The sequence below is a fragment of the Arvicola amphibius genome, chromosome 6 (genome assembly GCF_903992535.2).
Source record: "Arvicola amphibius chromosome 6, mArvAmp1.2, whole genome shotgun sequence".
NCBI classification, from domain to species: domain Eukaryota; kingdom Metazoa; phylum Chordata; class Mammalia; order Rodentia; family Cricetidae; genus Arvicola; species Arvicola amphibius.
The window spans coordinates 108,683,954-108,702,095 of NC_052052.2; the positions used below are offsets into that span (position 1 = coordinate 108,683,954).

Sequence of the window (18,142 nt, forward strand, 5' to 3'; positions counted from 1 at the left end):
TAGCAGCATTACTTACAATGACAATTTAACATATCGAAAATTTCTGTTGAGGCTGTCAATCGCTTTCATGTCCTCTGGGGTCAATTCAAAATCAAACACCTAGAAAGAAAGACAAATTCAGAAAAAAATTAAAATAATAAATAAATAAATAAATAAATAAATAAATAAATAAACAAGCCATTGAAGCATCCCTCTACCTGGAAATATAAGGGTTATAGCACCAAGGGTGGCTTTAAGAGAAGAATTTTATTCACAATTGGCCTCCAGATGGCCTGGGTCTCAGAACTTTTGGCTGAATATGGCAGGTTCCTCCTTTCCCATTTCTTTCCTACATTGATCCATTTCACAAAAGAAAGACTCATCAACCCCTAATCTTAAGAAAGGCATGGAAAAAGAACTCCCAAATTAATTTTCAAATCTAGATGAAATACTAGATTTAGTCTCAACAAAATTTTGAGCTTTTCTTCCTTTGCCATCCTGGAGTTTGATCCAGGTTTGAATAGACCCTCACCCCTCCAGAGCACAGATCATAATTTAATTTCTTTCCAAGACTTGATTGAGTTGAAGAAAATCTTCCCCTAGTCAATTGTTTAACCATACCACTTGATCATCTCATTTTCTAAACATTATCAAACATTATTCTTTTTTATCAAAAAAACCTTTCTGATATTTTATATATACATAATTTACATTTATTTATATTAAATAAATTTAAATATATCTGTCTAATCATCTATATCTATTAAAGGTATCTGTGATGGTTAAAGTTAATAGTCAACTTGACAGAATCTAGAACCATCAGTGAGATGAGTCTTAGGGCATGCCTGTATAGGATCACCTTGGTTATGCTAATTGATATGAAAAGATCCATCCTGATTGTGGGTAGGATCATTCCCTGAGCAGGGGATCTTGCACTGCAAAAAGCAGAGAAGAGGTGAGCATGCATTCAACCTTCTCTACATTTGACTGTGGATGCAATGTGACCAGCTCCTTCAGGCTCCTGCTACTATAATTTCCCTGCGATAGTAGGCTGTATCCTTGAAGCATGATTGAGAATAAACACTCTCTACCTAGAGTTGCTTTTGCCTAGATATTTTATCACAGTAATAGGAAAAGAAACCAAGATACTGTCCATACATCTATCCACCAGGACTCCTTCTGAAATTCATTCTTTAAGTAATATGGCTCCCATATTGCAGTGATAACACCTGCTTACACTTTGTTCCACTCCTGAGGTGCAGTGGTAGAAGGAGGGAAACAATCCCCACAAGTTATCCTCTGGCCACCCACTGTGTGCTGGTGAGTGTGCCCTCAAACACACATACATACAGAAACAAATATAAGGTAAAATTTTAACCATATGGGATTCTAAACAAAACAAACGAAAAAACCACTGACTGATAGGAGATAGAAGCTAGTGCATATATGAGAAAGCATTTAAGAAATAACTTTAATCATTGATTTCTTCATATGGTCAATCTATAAATTTATCTAGCTCTTATTCTTCATAGAAAAACACCAATGATTAAAGAGCAAATAACCATATATAAGATCCCATACCTCAGAAAGCATGCCAGTATATAACTAAATTGTAAGTTAATGGAAAACACACACAGACCCATGGCCAGAACTATGGAAGTTAAAAAAAAGCAAAAATGTATTGGAATAGTGCAGTAAGTTAACAAACAAGTAGTCGTATTTGGATTTAATCTTAATCCAAATTGTAGTCCTTAGTACAAACAGGGATTCAAAAAGCATAGAATACAAAAAAATAGAAATGAAGTTATTTAAAGTTCTTTGCCATCTGAAAAGACTCCCACAACCAACTGAAGTAACGGAGATACAATACAACTTGTTAATGAAATTGTAAAAGGCAAAACTAGTATGAAGGAAAACCAGGTTTTTACTGAAGGCTTTTGCTGCTGCCCTTTCAAGCTGCTGTCTGTAGCACACAGTGGTAGTGGGGGGGGAGGGGTAGCAATGCATGGGAACAAATAAGTAGCAAGTGTTCCCATGTGAGGGAAATTGCCCCCACCCAGGTCTCATTCTGGAGAAAAGTCCCTGGACCTTTACCTCGAAGTTCTCTTTGATTCTCTTCTCATTGAAGCTCTTGGCCAAAACCACCACACCCCTCTGTAGCTGGTAGCGCAGGGCAACCTGGCCTGGAGTTCGGTTGTGTTTCTTGGCAATGGTCTTTAAGATGGGTTCCTCCAGGAGGTATGGGCTATCACGGCTTACCCTGAAAAAAATGCAGACATACACTCACAGAGATAACAAATCTGGACTATGTTGCTTCCTTACCTATATTCCCAGACCTCTGAGAAGTACAATGTAGTATAATTAAGGCAGAATTTTGTGAGTATTCACAGAGATTTATTTTTTATTGTAGCAATTGTCAACAACTAAGTAATCCATCAGTAGATGAGAAGATAAATACTGTGTATGACAGGTATCCATATAGTAAAATATAGCAGAAATACAGAAACTCCCTTTTATCCGCAGAGGGTCTGGGAATAGCACTGATCCCAATGTGTACTATAAATATGTATATATATGAAATGATACTTTTTCCAACTTATGTTCGATGAATAAGTGAATCTTATATTTGATGGTATACAAAGCTAGCATGAATTTCCTTTTTTTTTTTTTTGATAGTTTCAGGATAGAAGATTCACTCTTATCGTGGATCTTAGAAATCCCAGTGTATAAATTTTCTCTTTCATTAAGCTGAGAACTTGCCCATTTTTAAATGAAGTAAATGCCTCCTTTTGCCCTATCCACATTTCATGCACTCCTATTCTTATGCTTTTGACACTTTATTAAGTAAAATAAAAGTTCCTTAAATGCAAGCCCTGCCATGCTATGATGGTTGTACTGGTAAACCAAACAACAAAGAAGTGACTAGCAAACATGGAGTAGATTTGGTGAGGATACACTGAAAAAGGGTATTGTTTGTCCCAGACAGCATGTGATTTCAACAAGTTACTTAGAATAATATGCAATTTCAAATTAAGAATTGCATATTTCTAGAATTTTTCCATTGACAATTTCAAGCTACCATTAATTGATAACTAAAAGTATGGGAAGGAAAGGAACAGAAAAGAAAGGAAGGAAGGAAAAGAAAGAGAAAAAAGACAGAAAGATGGAGAAGGAGGGAGAGGAAGGAAGGAAAGAATTCAGGAGATCTGCTATAAAATTTAATGAGCTCAGGTAATTGTGATGACACACGCCTAAAAAAAGCATAGACATGTGAATTCCAGATAGGCATGGGAGCATAAGTCTGCAATCCTAGCACTTGGGAGACTGAAGCAGGAGGTCCCCATTCATGAGTTTGAAGACAGCCTGTTCTACATAGCATGATCCTTATTCAATCCATTCCCCTTAAACCAAAAATACAGCACTCCTGTAGAAAAGGCAAAACTTCTCTAGAGCAAATGAACAGTGCAAAATCTAATAGTCTGAGAAGTGGCGAAACTGTCTCAGAAGTAATAAGAACTTTAAAAGCATATAAAAAGCTATTTACTATTATTATTGATTAACTTCTGTTTAATTTTGTTTTACTTAAGAAAATCAAGTTTTTACAAATAAGGCTACACTCTATTAAAAGCTCGGGACAAGAGACAATGTCTTTGACAGTCTTCAAGATGTCTTCTTTCTCATGCTCTGTCTTAGTTATGGTTTCTATTGCTATGATAAAGCATCATGACAAACACAGCCTGGGAAGGAGAGGGCTTATCTCATCTTACACTTCCCCATCACAGTCCATCCTCAAAGGGGTTCACAGCAGGAGCCGAAGCAGAGGCCATGGAGGAAGGTGGCCACTGCCTTGCTCAACTTGCTCTCTTATACAGCTCAGGACCACAATGGTGGCCCCACCCACAAGTGGGCTGGGCCCTCACACATCCAATTATTAATAAAGACAATATCACACAGACTTGCCAATTGGCCAATCTTATAGAGACAAATTTTTTTTTAGTTATAATTTCCTCCTCCTACCAGATAAGTCTAGGCATGTGTCAAGTGTCAAGTTAACAGAAAGAAAGAAAGAAAAAAAGAAAGAAAGAAAGAAAGGAAGGAAGGAAGGAAGGAAGGAAGGAAGAAAGAAAAAAATCAACCAGTGTGGGCATATGAAAATCTACTGTCTCTGAGTTTACTGTCTCGGAATCTACAAACAGAACTCAGAATTCACTGATAAATGTAATAGCAGTATTATTTTCATAAGCCTATGGAATTTTAACATATCAATGCACATAAACTATAAATTTATGAGTTCAGCTGCATATATCCTTGGAAAAATCTCTTATAACATGTTAGATACTCTGCAAGTCAATATCACCACTTGGAAAGACGTCTTTTTTTTTTTTCTGGGAATTCTCTTTTGGGTTTCTGTATAACATTAGCGGATATTATGAGGGAGGATGGTTCTAAGTCCATCCTAAATTAAACATTAAATATTGCAGAAATAAGGAAGTTTCTAGAAATGATATAAATGTGGGTTTTACATTCCACCCACTTGTCAAAATGGCATGGCTACAATATATGTAGTATTATCTCTATAAACTGGGCCTTAAAACTTTTAGAACTATGCTGCAAACAGGTAGACAGATGAAGCAAGAATAAAAGATCACTAGGGAGCCTGAAGTTTAACCCTGGTGCATAGGAACTTCTGCACTGTTGAATTTGTTTCTTTATAGTTGAATTTATCACAAGGTTAAAACTTAATGTTTGTCAAGACGGAATTATTGACATAAGGAAATAAAGTTTAATGGTCTCATTACCAGTTTGGATCTCTGTGGGATCCCAGGGCACTGTAGGCAACTAGAACAATGTCTTTGGACTTGCAGAACTCCAGGAGTTTGCTCTGGTTGAGATATGGGTGACATTCTACCTGTAAATTTAACAGTATTAACAAAAACGGTATTAGAATGTATGAGCCAACAAGGTCATGCAGATTTTAAAAGTGCCTTAAGGGCAGATCTACTTCTATACTGACTTAAGTACAATATGTTTCAAATTTTCCCTGAAATACTTTCTTCTGTCCTTTTATTAGTATTTTAAGATTAAAATCTCCCATTTCCAACTTGCAGTCTCTGTCAGTTTCTATAGAATGAAGCTATAGCCTGTTAGGGCAAGGACTGGGTATAGCCATAGGTGAGAATACTACAAGCTTTTGCCTCTCAAGAGGGAAGAAGTGACAGCCTTGTAGAAGGACCAGATGTGTAAGGGGAACAAAGGAGGGAAGAAAGATAGAGAAGAGTGGCTGCACTGGATGGGGAAATGTCATGTCTTTTAAGCTTTAGGAACTTACATGACTTTCGTCTTCTGTTATCCAGCCTTTTGCTCTGATCCTCAATGTATAAGAAATTCAAAACCAACCTACCCAATTATCACAGTGATCAGTGACTAATTTCCCTATCATGTGGGGAACTTTAACAGGATAAATTGCTTGATTTCTTTCATAAACAGATGAAAGGAGAAAGAGGGAGGGTGAGAACAAAGGACGGGGAAGGGAAATGGAGGAGTAAGGATGGAAAGGGAATATGAACGCAAGGGAGCAAATCCACTGATTTCAAGAAAACCTTCATATACACCACCCAGTGGCAATGTTTGGCCATATTACCTCCCTACTTGGAATCAATTTTCTCTAAAAATAAAAAAAAGCTAGGTGCGGTATGGGGGGTAGCAGAGCAGTGCAGTGCATGCCTTTTATCCCAGTACCCAGGAGAGAGAGAGGCGAGCAGATCTCTGTGAGTTCAAGGCTATTCTGGACCACAGAGCAAGTTCAAAGACAGGCTACAAAGCTAAACAAGAATAGCCTGTCTTAAGTAAACAGAGAACTCTCAAAAAAGGAATTTAAAGTTGCTGAAAGGCACATAAGGAAATGCTCAACATTCTTAGCTATCAAAGAAACACAAATCCAAACAACTCTGAGAGTCCATCTTATGAATGTGCAATGACCCATTAGAATAACCAAGACCAAAAACATTGATGACAGCTTATGCTAAAGAAGTTGCGGGGTAAGCGGAACGCTCCTCCATTGGTGATGGGAGTGCAAACTGGTACAGCCTCTATGGAAGTCAGTATGATGATTTCTCAGAAAATTAGGAAACAATCTACTTCAAGACCCAGCAATATCACTTTTAGGTATATACCCAGGGATGTTCAATTATACGACATGGGCATGTGCTCAACTATGTTTATAGAAGCATTATTTGTCATACCCAGAGACTGAAAACAATCTAAATATCCCTCAATCAAGAATGGATAAAGAAAATATGGTACATTTACACAATGGAATACTACACAGCAGAAAAAATGACATCTTGAAATTTGCAGGCAAATCAGTAGAAAATATCATACTGATTGAAGTAAACCCAGACCCAGAGAGACAAATATAACATGTACTCACTCATAAGTGGATTTTAGACATAAAGCAAAGAAAAGCAGGCTACAATTCACAACCCCAGAGAACCTAAACAACAATGAGGACTGTAAGAAAAACATACATGGATCTAATCTACATAGGAAGTAGAAAAAGACATTATCTCCTGAGTAAATTGGGAGTGTGGGAATCATGGGAGAGGTCACAAGAGGGAGTGGGAAAGAAGGGAGGGGATCAGAGAAAAATATATAGCTCAATAAAAACAATAAAAAACCTGCCTTAAAACAATAAATAAATAAATAAATAAATAAATAAATAATAAAACAATGTGTAACAGGGTATAGTGACAAACACTTAGCTACTAGGGAGAGTAAGGAAAGAAGATTAAAATTTCAAGATCAACCAGATCATTCTGAGAGAGCCCACCTCACAATAATTTATTAAAGACCACAAGCTAAAACTTAGTGTTAGAGCATTTGCCTACTGTGTGTGAGCCTCTGGTTCAATCCCAGGTACCATGAAAATAAAAAGACATGATCATGCTTTGACATTCAAGATATTTAGTGATACCAATCTTTGCTGAAAGTGTAGGTGTTTTAACAGTGTTCAAGCATTGTTAATTATTTTAAAATATGTATTTTTAAAATATGGGCTAAAACTATATGATGAGTTCCTTAAAACTTCAAATAGTATGTATATGACAAATTTGTAGAGAACAGAAATTATTGCTTGAGCGTGTTGATGGGCACAGGTGAAGGAAGTTGTACTCACACAATTCTCAGGGCATTTGTAGCTCTAAATTCTGCAAAGGTTAAAAGTCTTTGAATGCTATTAAATAAATTTTTCATTATAAATTTAGGAAAGAAACGAACACAAATTATCTAGGGTGCCATGAGAACAAGACAGGAGCAAGACAATTTTGCTGTGCTTCATTTCAGTCATTCTTTTTTAATTTATATGATTTTCAGCACAGCACACATTGTGAGTGTTACTGAGCAGTGGTATTCCATCGAAGAGTTGTGATTTCAGTCAAACTGCCTTCCCCTGCCTTCTTCTCTCCACTCTTGTCAACCTGAGCCATACTTGATGTTTTCTGTCTCAGTGAAAATAGCTATAACCTAACTAGATGGTTTGAGACAGAGATTTGGGGAGTATCGAGTAAAAAAGAAGTTTGTGAAGAACAGAAGGTAAGGCACAGCCCAGGTGAACTAGAGCTCACCTGATTGCAAGTGGGCTTGTATTTTAGCCCTGGTTTGTTCAGAATCAATTCCAGCTGATTGTGGTTGAAATTGGACACCCCAATGGACTTGGTTAAACCTAAGTCTTTACACTTCTCCAGTGCCTGGGGAGGAAGAAAGTATGCAGTTAATCCTATTTGTACTCTGCCCTTTGGAGATTCTCCTTGGGCTTATTTGAACACTTACATAATAATTTCAGTTGCTTACATAATAGCTTCAGTTACTTAAATAGTTTTGGTTACAATTTCAAAACAATTTTGACACTTGAATAAGCCTTGCCTAACGTACTCACCTGTAGGGAATACATATTTGTCTGCTCATTCATTTATATGCACATTGAGAACAGCAAGTACATATAAGTCTCCCCTTATCTTCCCCACCCTCTTCAGTGGCATCTGTTGTGATGCCAGCATTATAATGGTTCTTCAATAAATGCCATCATAGTCAAAGACAAAGAATTCTAGGATCTTGTGTTAAGTAAAATATATTGTTACTTTTTCCCTTTAATGTTGAAAAACTGTATACAGGATAGGGTATATAGTGGCAAGATTCATTCTCTATTACAGCCTGCTCTGCACTAAGGCAGATTACACTTCTCCAAAGGCTTGTTTATCTGTCCTGGAATAGTATTGTAACCTTTCTTGAGTCTCTTTCAGTTAGTACCCTTTATATGGCTTATATTATTAATGGAATCTAGAAGGCAAAGAAATGTCTACCTCAAATCATGGTTGGGATTAAAAATTAAAATTCAGCCCCTCTCAACTCTTCCTCTACAGATGATATTACAGAAAGACAGGGAAGGGATGGTGGTGGCTGTTGCTGTTGTGGTTTGTTTCTCTTTCATGTGTTATATCCCAACCACAGCTCCCCCTCCCACCGCTCCTCCCATTCCTCCTCCTCATCTCCTCTCTCCCCCATATCCACTCCTCATCCATTCCCCTACAGGAATGAGCAGGCCTCCCAGATATATCAACTGAACACAGAATAGTAAGATACTATAAGACTAGGCATTATGATACTTGACATTATGACTTGTCAGTTAATAAAACCAAATCCATGTCTTCTAATTCTTTACTAATTGCTTCCTCTCTTGTCACACCATGCTTATTGTCTACAGCAGTACATACCTCCCATGTATCACGAATGTCCACTATGTCTAAAATAATTTTTCCACTGGCATCCTTTGGCACAACTTCCTCTCCAGGCTAGAATGCAGAGAGAAAAGGAAAGTTAACAAAACTTTCTCTAATAGTCAATTTCTAGTGGCAAATGAATTTACCCATTCAACACTCAGGACATTGTATTAATCACTCTGTGTTTGAGAGTGTGTGCACATACATGTAAGCACGTGTCTTAAAGGCGAGACTAAGGAGAAAAAAAGTGAAATTATCTAATAGATTATACTGGGATATTTTCCCCTTGATTGCCAATACTTTTCTTCCTCGGGACCTTCATGAAGCACTGAAACTCACCAACTATGAGGACTCTTCCCATTGGAATAATATAAAAGATAGGACTTTTGCTATTAATGATGAGCTTCTGTTGTACTTTATGATGACTCAGTTCTGAGTTAATGAGTCTATCAGATCTGATCAGCAAACATGTACCATAAAAAATGAAGCCATGAGACCCAAAGATGCCCAGATGTTGGTTAACCAAATATAGATCCTTGTGTCCTAGAGTGAGAGATAGACATAGGCAAGAACATGCCATAAGGAAATGGAGACTCCCCCTGGAGTCTCAGAAGTCTCCACAACAGGGGGCATGCTGATGATAGAAGGAGTGAAGTCCTTGAACTTCAACCTTTCTGAAGACTGGAGGATGAACATTTTAAGAAGTCTTGCCTGTGGCGTCTCTCAGCTGTCATGCAGTATCATAATCATTTATCCATTCTGTTCATCTCAGGTTGATGTATCATGCACAGTAAAAACCCAGAAAAAAATCTCATTGGCCTGACATAACATATCTAGGGAATAAAAATCTAAAACTTACCTTCATAGCAATCGGTATATGAATAATACAGAGATCTACATAATCCAGCCCAAGTTTCTTCAGTGATCTCTCCAGGCACTGACGAACCAATTCTGGTCTAAGGAAAGTCGTCCAAATCTATAGTTTCCGAAGAAAATTACACACTGTGGTGAAATGACTGAGATGTGCTATAGTGGTCTCAGCTAAACTAAGAGCATCTGGAGCTAAGTTTTTATGTATTTTTATTAAAATTTTTTCATACAATTTGTATCATGATTTTTCCCTCACCCAACATTTCCCAGAAATTCTGCAGAACACTATTAAAATTTATGTTATTCATCAGAGATCACATCCTCCATAGAATACTGAGATTTACTTGAGTGATGACAATGTCAGGAGAATGAGCAGAATTTAGAAAAAACCAAATTCAGTGTTCCAAGAACTAGGAGTTTTGGTCTCAAAAGAGTCAAGAAGTGATGAGCTGGATGTGGGACAAATAGAGAGAAGATATATAGCAAAACAATAAATCAGGGGGCTGAGAAACACCTAGTAGAAAGCCCTATTTAGGTAGCTAGATGGAATTTCCCAGTTAAAAGTCCATCTAGGGCAGAGTGATGTATCCTCTTGAGTGAGGCTGCCAAGTAATTGAACAAACAGCAGTAATGGTGACAAAGGGTTTACTGTTCTTAGCAAATCCAGAACCAATTCTAGGAAAGCCTATCTAAAAACAATCTGTCACCAGTGTAAACATAGGTAGGAGACATCTGTAGAGACCTCAGCTCAGATGGAATCATACTGGAAGGCTGCCTTTCCACCTGAGGAAACGATATAAATGCCAGTCCATTCAGTGCAGATTTCAGAAGAGGATTTTCCCTTTCATAAACAATATTCTCAACCTCACTTGAGAATCTACTGAAGAATTATTTTCTTGTGGTCCAGAGAGGTCAGAGGATCCAAAAGAACTGTGTCCTTACTTCATATCTAGACAATGTCTGATATTCAGAGATACTGAGTATCTGTATCCCACATTTACAATACTTTAGGGACAAAACAAGACTTTATTTTATTTATTTATTTATTTATTTATTTATTTATTTATTTATTTATTTGGTTTTTCGAGACAGGGTTTCTCTGTGGCTTTGGAGCCTGTCCTAGAACTAGCTCTTGTAGACCAGGCTGGTCTCGAACTCACAGAGATCCGCCTGCCTCTGCCTCCCGAGTGCTAGGATTAAAGGCGTGCGCCACCACCGCCCGGCCTTTTTTTAACTTTTTTATTTATAGTTTGTGTGTGTGTGTGTGTGTGTGTGTGTGTGTGAGAGAGAGAGAGAGAGAGAGAGAGAGAGAGAGAGAGAGAGAGAGAGAGAGAGAGAGAGACCATCAGTGCATATACATGGATACCACACATGTAGAAATAGGATAATAGGACATCAGGAATCATTACTTTCCTACCATGTACTTGCCAGGGATAAGAGGTTAAGAGCCATGACAGCCTGTATCTTTTTCCACTGAGTCATCTTGTTGGTCCTCTTCTCTATGTTCCTATAATGTGTCTTTGCAATAAAGCTATGATTTAATCTGAGACCAAGGGGGTGTTGTCATCTTTCTTGTTAACATATCTGAGTTGACAGTGGCTTTCAGCCATTCTGGCCACAGGTGCTCACCTTGGTGGTGTAGAATAAATCCTCCCTCTTCACAGTTCCATCAGCCATCTTGTCTCGGAGAGCCTGTCCAACTTCTTCCTCATTTTGGTAGAAGTACGCAGCATCTATGTGACGGAAACCTACGTCAATGGCTATTTTGGTGGCCTCATTAGCCTTGCTCTTTGGAATCTATAAGACAAGAGTAGGAAAAGTTGGAAATGTTACAAACTCAGGAAAAAAAGTTCTTTATATTCATCACATTTTTTTGCGAGTTGCATCCAGCCCTATGGCTGATCTTGTTTGATGACACAAACTTGATAATAGATTTATCTGGAGACACAGACTACAGAAGGATTAACTTCTAAATCTTGACTGAATAAATTAGTGAGGTGGAATTCTTATGAAGCGTGTCAATGCAAGTTTCATTCAATAAAGATTAGTTGGAAGGAACTAGCTAGCAGGAAAGCAGCATATTGGGAGAAAAATTCTAAAGCACTCAGTATATTAGACAGGTGTACATATACATAGGTATTTGTGAAGTGATGAATGAAATTAGTTCCTATTTCCCATTGCTCTCAATTTTGCCCAAATACTTCTTCAGTTTACTCAATATTCTTTTATTCTCTTCATTTTGCAGGTCTCTGCATTCAGCATTTATGCAGTCAGCATTTACTGAGGGCTGCCTTCTAGCCCAACACTATGTTAGGCTCGTAAGTACTAGGCATTTTTCCATCAACAAACTGGCTTCCCTTCTTTCATGAGGTTTCTGGAAGAAGTGGAGGAGACAGTTTTTACACAAGAAGGTATGAGAAGTGGATGGGATAGCTCACACCTACAATCCTAGCGCTTGGGAGATAGAGGCAGGAATATCAGAAGGTCAAGTTCATCCTTATCTACATAGTGAGTTCATGGTAAGCATAGGACTATGAGACCTTGTTTTAATCAACATCATTATCATCCTCCTCTTCATTACTCTCATCTTAACAGCTTTTCAACTATGCTTCAAATACCTCTATTTTGTTGTGAAAGCCACACAAAATGGATATATAGCATTTGCAGATTCCTATAATTCCCAGGATAAATTTTAATGACAATTAGAAGCTTGATCATGAACACTAAACTGGTTACTTATCAAGTAAGAGTGACAGAATTTACCAGGATTGCTTTAATATGCATATGCATAAATGTATATTGTACACAATGTTGGCAAATGGTCATAGGCTGCTAAAGCTCATTGAGAAGCTGACCCTGGAAGCAGATTTTCCTCTCCACCAACTTCAGACCCAAACATGTTTATGTCAGTTTTCCTTGAAAACTCTCTGCTCAGGGTTAGGTTGACCCTCTGGCTTTGTACCAGGGAAAAGAAATTCTCAATCAGCTAACAGTATTGAAAACATGCCTTAAAAACAGAATATTAATCATTCCCAACAGAGGTGAATGTTATTTATGTCATGATATGAAAAGGCTACAGTATAAGGAAGGAGAAGACGAGGAGAGGCAACAGAAACAGCAGAAGGAGAAGGTGAAGGAGGAGAAGAAGGAAGATGAGGATGAGAGGGAAAGGAAGAGGAGGAGGAGGGGAAAGAGGAGGAGGATGAGGAGAAGAAGAAGAAAGTTGTCTCATTCATAGGGAGAGAGAGCTAAATAAGGGAACTCCAATTTACTGCCTCAGTTTCCCCAGTTAGATCTTGCTGGATGCAGTGAGCGTCCAATTTGATGATATCAACTCTTTCTGCTGTTATTTGTTTAGTTACTTGGAACCCTCACCCCTGGAGATACTTCACTCTGCTCAGGATGTACATTTAACTGGAAAATTCCATCTGGTTACCTCAATGGGGTTCTCACAGTTAGTTTCTATTAGATGTTTTCCAGCCCCTTATTTATTGTTTTTCTATATATCTTCTGCATTTCTCTGTTTGCCCCTCATAATTTCGACTTTTACTTTTCTTGCATATATTTAATGAATCACTCATTCAAAACCAAAAGTACAGCCATCATAGATGATACTCCAGACCAGTAAAATGTTAAAAAAACTAGTTTATTGATTTTAATGCTTATCCTTACTGACAAATATTGATCCACTAATGTTGCATGTAGGAAGTTTACATGCATCTGTCTTTTGGTCTGCATCACAACTAGGAAGATTGAAGGGTAGGATGCTAAGTTCATATCCAGAAATCCACAGTGAGAGTATCTAGCTGTAGCAGATGCCCACAGAGCTGATAACTACTCTTCTGACCAGTTATTGTTACCAGAACAAGTACCACAGCTTAGTAAGCTATTGCTGGGCACCAAAGTCAGGATAATAATATTTATAAAATTTCCTCAAATTTCAATCAGTGTATAGTTTAATGATTTATTCAGATATCCTGTGTTTGTGTTGCCCCCAGAACACTTAGCTAGACAAACAAAATCACAAAGCATACAATGGAACAGGCTTTTGTTCCAGAAATGACCCCATAGGGAGGTTATTTATTGAGTAAGAATCACATTCAGAAAAAAAACTTCTACAAGATCGTAAAAGAAGCTTCTGTTTGTTCCTTTCTATTTCTCAATGGCATGTATTACATTTACTTTTACAAGTGAAAGCATTATGTAAGAATGATTTTGTTTTGTTTCCTAAGATACAATCGTGTCTTTAACTACAGTAACAAATGTCAGTTAAAACAAACTGGCTCTAGTTCAATACTAATACTTTGTCATTCTTCCATCAACATTGAATATATTGATCTTTATCATTTGGAGACAATCCTTCCCAAGCCATCCAATGCTTCTATTACTTGTGACTAGTGTTAGACACTTTCAGTTCACTACTATAACTTATTGGATGGGTACATAATGAGTTTGGTAAGAAGTATGATCCCATTCCCATTGTTATTTAAAGAGAGAGAGAGAAGGAAGAGAACAAGGAGGAGAAGAAAGAAGAAGAAGGAGAAGGAGAAGGAGAAGGAGAAGGAGAAGGAAGAAGAAGAAGAAGAAGAAGAAGAAGAAGAAGAAGAAGAAGAAGAAGAAGAAAGAAGAAGAAGAAGAAGAAGAAGAAGAAGAAGAGAAGGAGGAGGAAGAAGAAGTTGGGAAAAGAAATGAAGTTGGGAAAGAGAAGTGAGAGTATAAGAGTAGTTGGAGATATGGAACGAGTGATGTATAAGATTGAAACACGTTGTTGTATACCTGTATGAAATTTTAAATCTTGTTCAAATACTTCATGTTCTTTAACAAATACATCTTCTTCCAATAAACTCATAGCAAAACTGTAGTCCAATGTCCCTACTGTTAGCCATTTTCTCTTTTATTCATTGCCCAAAGGGATTTCTAACCAAGACTAGAATGCAGAAGAAACCTGAGCTTTAGATGATAAATTTTAAAAATTAATAATAATACTTACATCAAGGATTCATTATACTTACAGATGTAAGTACTTAAATATATAGCAAGCATTGAGATTTGTCAGGAAACAATGTTAATAACAATAATGACATAATCTGCCTACAAAATCCTTAACCTCCACATCTCCAGACCTAACATCTTGGCATCTCACCAAGTACCAATACACATCCCCAAGCATTAACAGAAGTAAATTGTAGACAGGGAAAGGGAAGCCCAGGTGAATCATCCACCAGGTGCAGATCTCCTGCCTTCTGAACACACTTCCAGGATAGCTGATAGCTAATGCTTTGGTTCCCGAGAGGCCCACTTACACCATCTGGAGCAAACGTGCCAAATCCAAGCACTGGCATCAAGTTTCCATCATTCAGCTTCACTGAACGACTATGTTTGAGATCCATGGTGTCCACAGCCCAACAAGTCTGACTCTTGTCTCTTCTTCCTCAGTAACCTGAGCTAAATAAAATGCAAACAAACCTCTAACACTATTTATTTCTGTCAAGATAGGCGGGGCCAAGCAAAGGCTTGGAGTGAGTCCATGGGCTTTCTTATAATCCCTTCATGTCTCTACAACAAACACACCCAGAAAGCTTATGTATTAAAAGATGTTTGATTTTTCAGCCCCTAAACAAAAAAATCTAGCTTTAACAATCTGCCCCTGATAATTACATCAGACTTACTTTATAAGATGCAAAACTATCATCAGGGTGTTCATTTCTAACCATGAATTCTGATACAGAACCTTAGTTAATTTCCTCACCCTGTATTTGTTTTATCGATCTTAACAAAATTACTTTATAAATCTGTACCCAATGTAATGTTCTGTCTCTTTAAGAGACAAGCCATGCCTACTCCCTTTCTGCTTGCAGTCTCAGCCCCACTCTGTCTCTTCCTGTCCCTCTCTCCAAGAGGCAGCTTCTGCCTCTCTCCCCTACATCTCCCCTTCCCCCTTTCTCTCTTCTCTCTCTCCATTCCTCCTCTCTCCTTTTCCTTCCCCTCCATAACACCAAATAAATGTCCAATTTCATTCTGTATGGTGTGTCTATCTCTGTGTCTCCTACCCACCACCTATCTGTTTGTTGCTGCCAGAAACCAGCCACCTTCCCTGCCATGTGGTCTCTGGGACTGGCTGCTTTGGGGTATCCAGCAGACCCAGAGATTCACAGCATCTGTGTCTCCCACCTGCCACCCGCCCTCATCGCTCACCAGGGACCTGTGCTTCTGCAACAGGGCAGAAGGTCATGCCTGCCTTTGGCAAATCCCTCTCCTTTTACCCAAAATTACCTGTCATGGGAAGTCAGGCATATTTATAACTTCCTGTCTTAGGTTTTTGGAAAGGAGAGACTTTAAACCCATCATTGACTGCTGTCCTCTGTGGTGGAAAGAGATTATGGGAACAGATACTTTGGGGCTCTGTGTCTTGGACCCATGCTTTTTTGTTGGGATAAATTAAAATGCTTTATGAATAATCATGCTCACAAAGGCTATAGTCTCCTATTTAAAGGAGAAGAGATTCACTGAGTTGAAAATGTTTTTTCAGCTAGTTTAGAGCACCTCTTAAATCTTTTACATTTTATCAAAACCTAAAATTTTTTAACATATGCACTAAATCCCAGCATTTACAGGGTGTGTCAGAGTTTTATCAACGTCTTATAAGCAGTTACAAATATCAACAGGACAGTACCATAATTCAGCATTATTGATCAATACCAACTTTTCTCAACATCTTATATGCAACTACAAATATTATCAGGTTAGTACCGTGATTTTTAGCGTTATTGGTCAACACCAACTTTTCTCAACATCTTATATGCAGTTGCAAATATCATCAGGCCAATACCATAATTTTCAGCGTTATTGGTCAATATCAACTTTTCTCAACACCTTATATGTTGTTACAAATATCATCAGGTCATTACCGGTAAGACAACAATGACATTGCTATTATCAAATACCAATTCCAGTCTCTCAGCAGCCATTAAACCCTTAGGCTGCCCCCTTTCTTTACTGAAGAGGGGTGTTAGTCATTTTTTTTTTTTTTTGAGTCTTTCTTTCCCTGAGGGGAAAGCTTAGGTCTTGGGTTTCAGGTCCAATATTTTAATCAAACTGAGTTATGTATCCCAGAGACTAAAACAGTCAAAAGCTTAGTCACAGGATTTAAACAGCTGAGAGGGGCAGTGATCTTAGTCACCACTGCAGGGCCTCTTTGACTGTGTCCAGAATCTCTGGAGACAGAATGGCACTCTGCAGTGCAGAGTGGCAACAGTGACTGGAACAGCACGTCCCGAATTTGCCATTGCTTTCTGTGGGGGTGGGGAAAGCTGGACCATAGATTTTTCCTCAATCTCCTTATTTTCAGTTCCTAAACAGAAAAGCTAGCTGTGACATTCTGCCCCTCATAATTACACCAGACTTACTTTATAAGATGCAAAACTATCGTCAGGGTGTTCATTTCTAACCATGAATTCTGATACAGAACCTTATTTAATTTCCTCACCCTGTATTTGTTTTATAAATCTTAACAAAAATACTTTATAAATTTTATGAAACAAAGCTTGACATCTGTGCCTAAGCACACAGACAACAAAATTCATTTGAAATCTTCACCTTCAATTTAGTTATCTAATTTCCTTCTTCCATGTGTTAAGGTTTCACTCAAAATTCAGATTCTCTCTATTTTGCTTCTTTAATAAGTTCTATTCAAGAAAAACTAGATTTATATCACAGATGAATCTCTGGAATGTTGCCTTTGTTTAAACAGCTGTTTACTTCTGTAATAGCCTGTTCTCCTCCAGCTCAGTCACTACCAACCTTAGGAATTCTACTTATTAAGCTCAGCATATGTGCTTGAGTCTCAGGTTCTTCATGACTCCTACAGCCTCATTAGATAAGATTCATTGTGCTCTCCTGTGCCACCTTACATTGTTCTAATATCTATTAATGCAGCTCAATAAACGTGTTGGCAAATTATACTCTAAATTAATTCAGAAAGTCAGCTATCATTAGAAAACCCTAAGTAGCACTTTGCTCACTATCACAGATTTGTCACACTTCCTCATTTGAATACTACAACTGGTATTCCAATAGCACTATAATTTATCTTGTAATTTACAGTCCATCCTCATCTCTTCACAGGGTCAGAATTTTGCCTGATTTTATTAATCCTTTTATTATATATTATCCCTCTTAGGAATATTCCTTAAAGATGAGCTTCTCTGCTGATGCAAATAATCTCAATCAGACCAAATCAGACCAAATTAAAAGATATCCAGGTTTAATTAGACATCTCTTTTGTGTGGCTCAGAGAGGGAAAACAGAAAGCCAACATGACCACCAAAGAGGAAAAGAGGAGACAATTTTTTTTTCTCTGGTGGGCAGTTTAAATAGCCTGTGGGAGTGGTTTTGACCCTTCCTGGGGAGTGGTCAAGGCTTGGTGAACTTCCTTGGCACTCTCTGGGAAAAGACAAGTTTGGGCTGAGGCAACTCTCAGGGGAAGTGGCTTCCAAAGTGAATGCCAGGGGCTAGGATAA

The 18,142-nt window shown here is 37.9% G+C and overlaps 1 protein-coding gene across 1 annotated transcript; it reads right to left on the reverse strand.

Annotated features, from left to right (window-relative positions):
* Positions 1-15,063, reverse strand: LOC119816243 (aldo-keto reductase family 1 member C15). The gene is made up of 8 exons (XM_038332710.1): positions 14,927-15,063; positions 11,253-11,420; positions 9,613-9,729; positions 8,748-8,825; positions 7,602-7,724; positions 4,779-4,888; positions 2,074-2,239; positions 1-99 (listed from the first exon to the last, which is right to left on the reverse strand). Exons 1-8 carry the CDS (start codon positions 15,011-15,013, stop codon positions 13-15), a joined length of 936 nt encoding a protein of 311 aa, XP_038188638.1. The 5' UTR covers positions 15,014-15,063; the 3' UTR covers positions 1-12.
* Between the last annotated feature and the right edge of the window lie 3,079 nt (positions 15,064-18,142).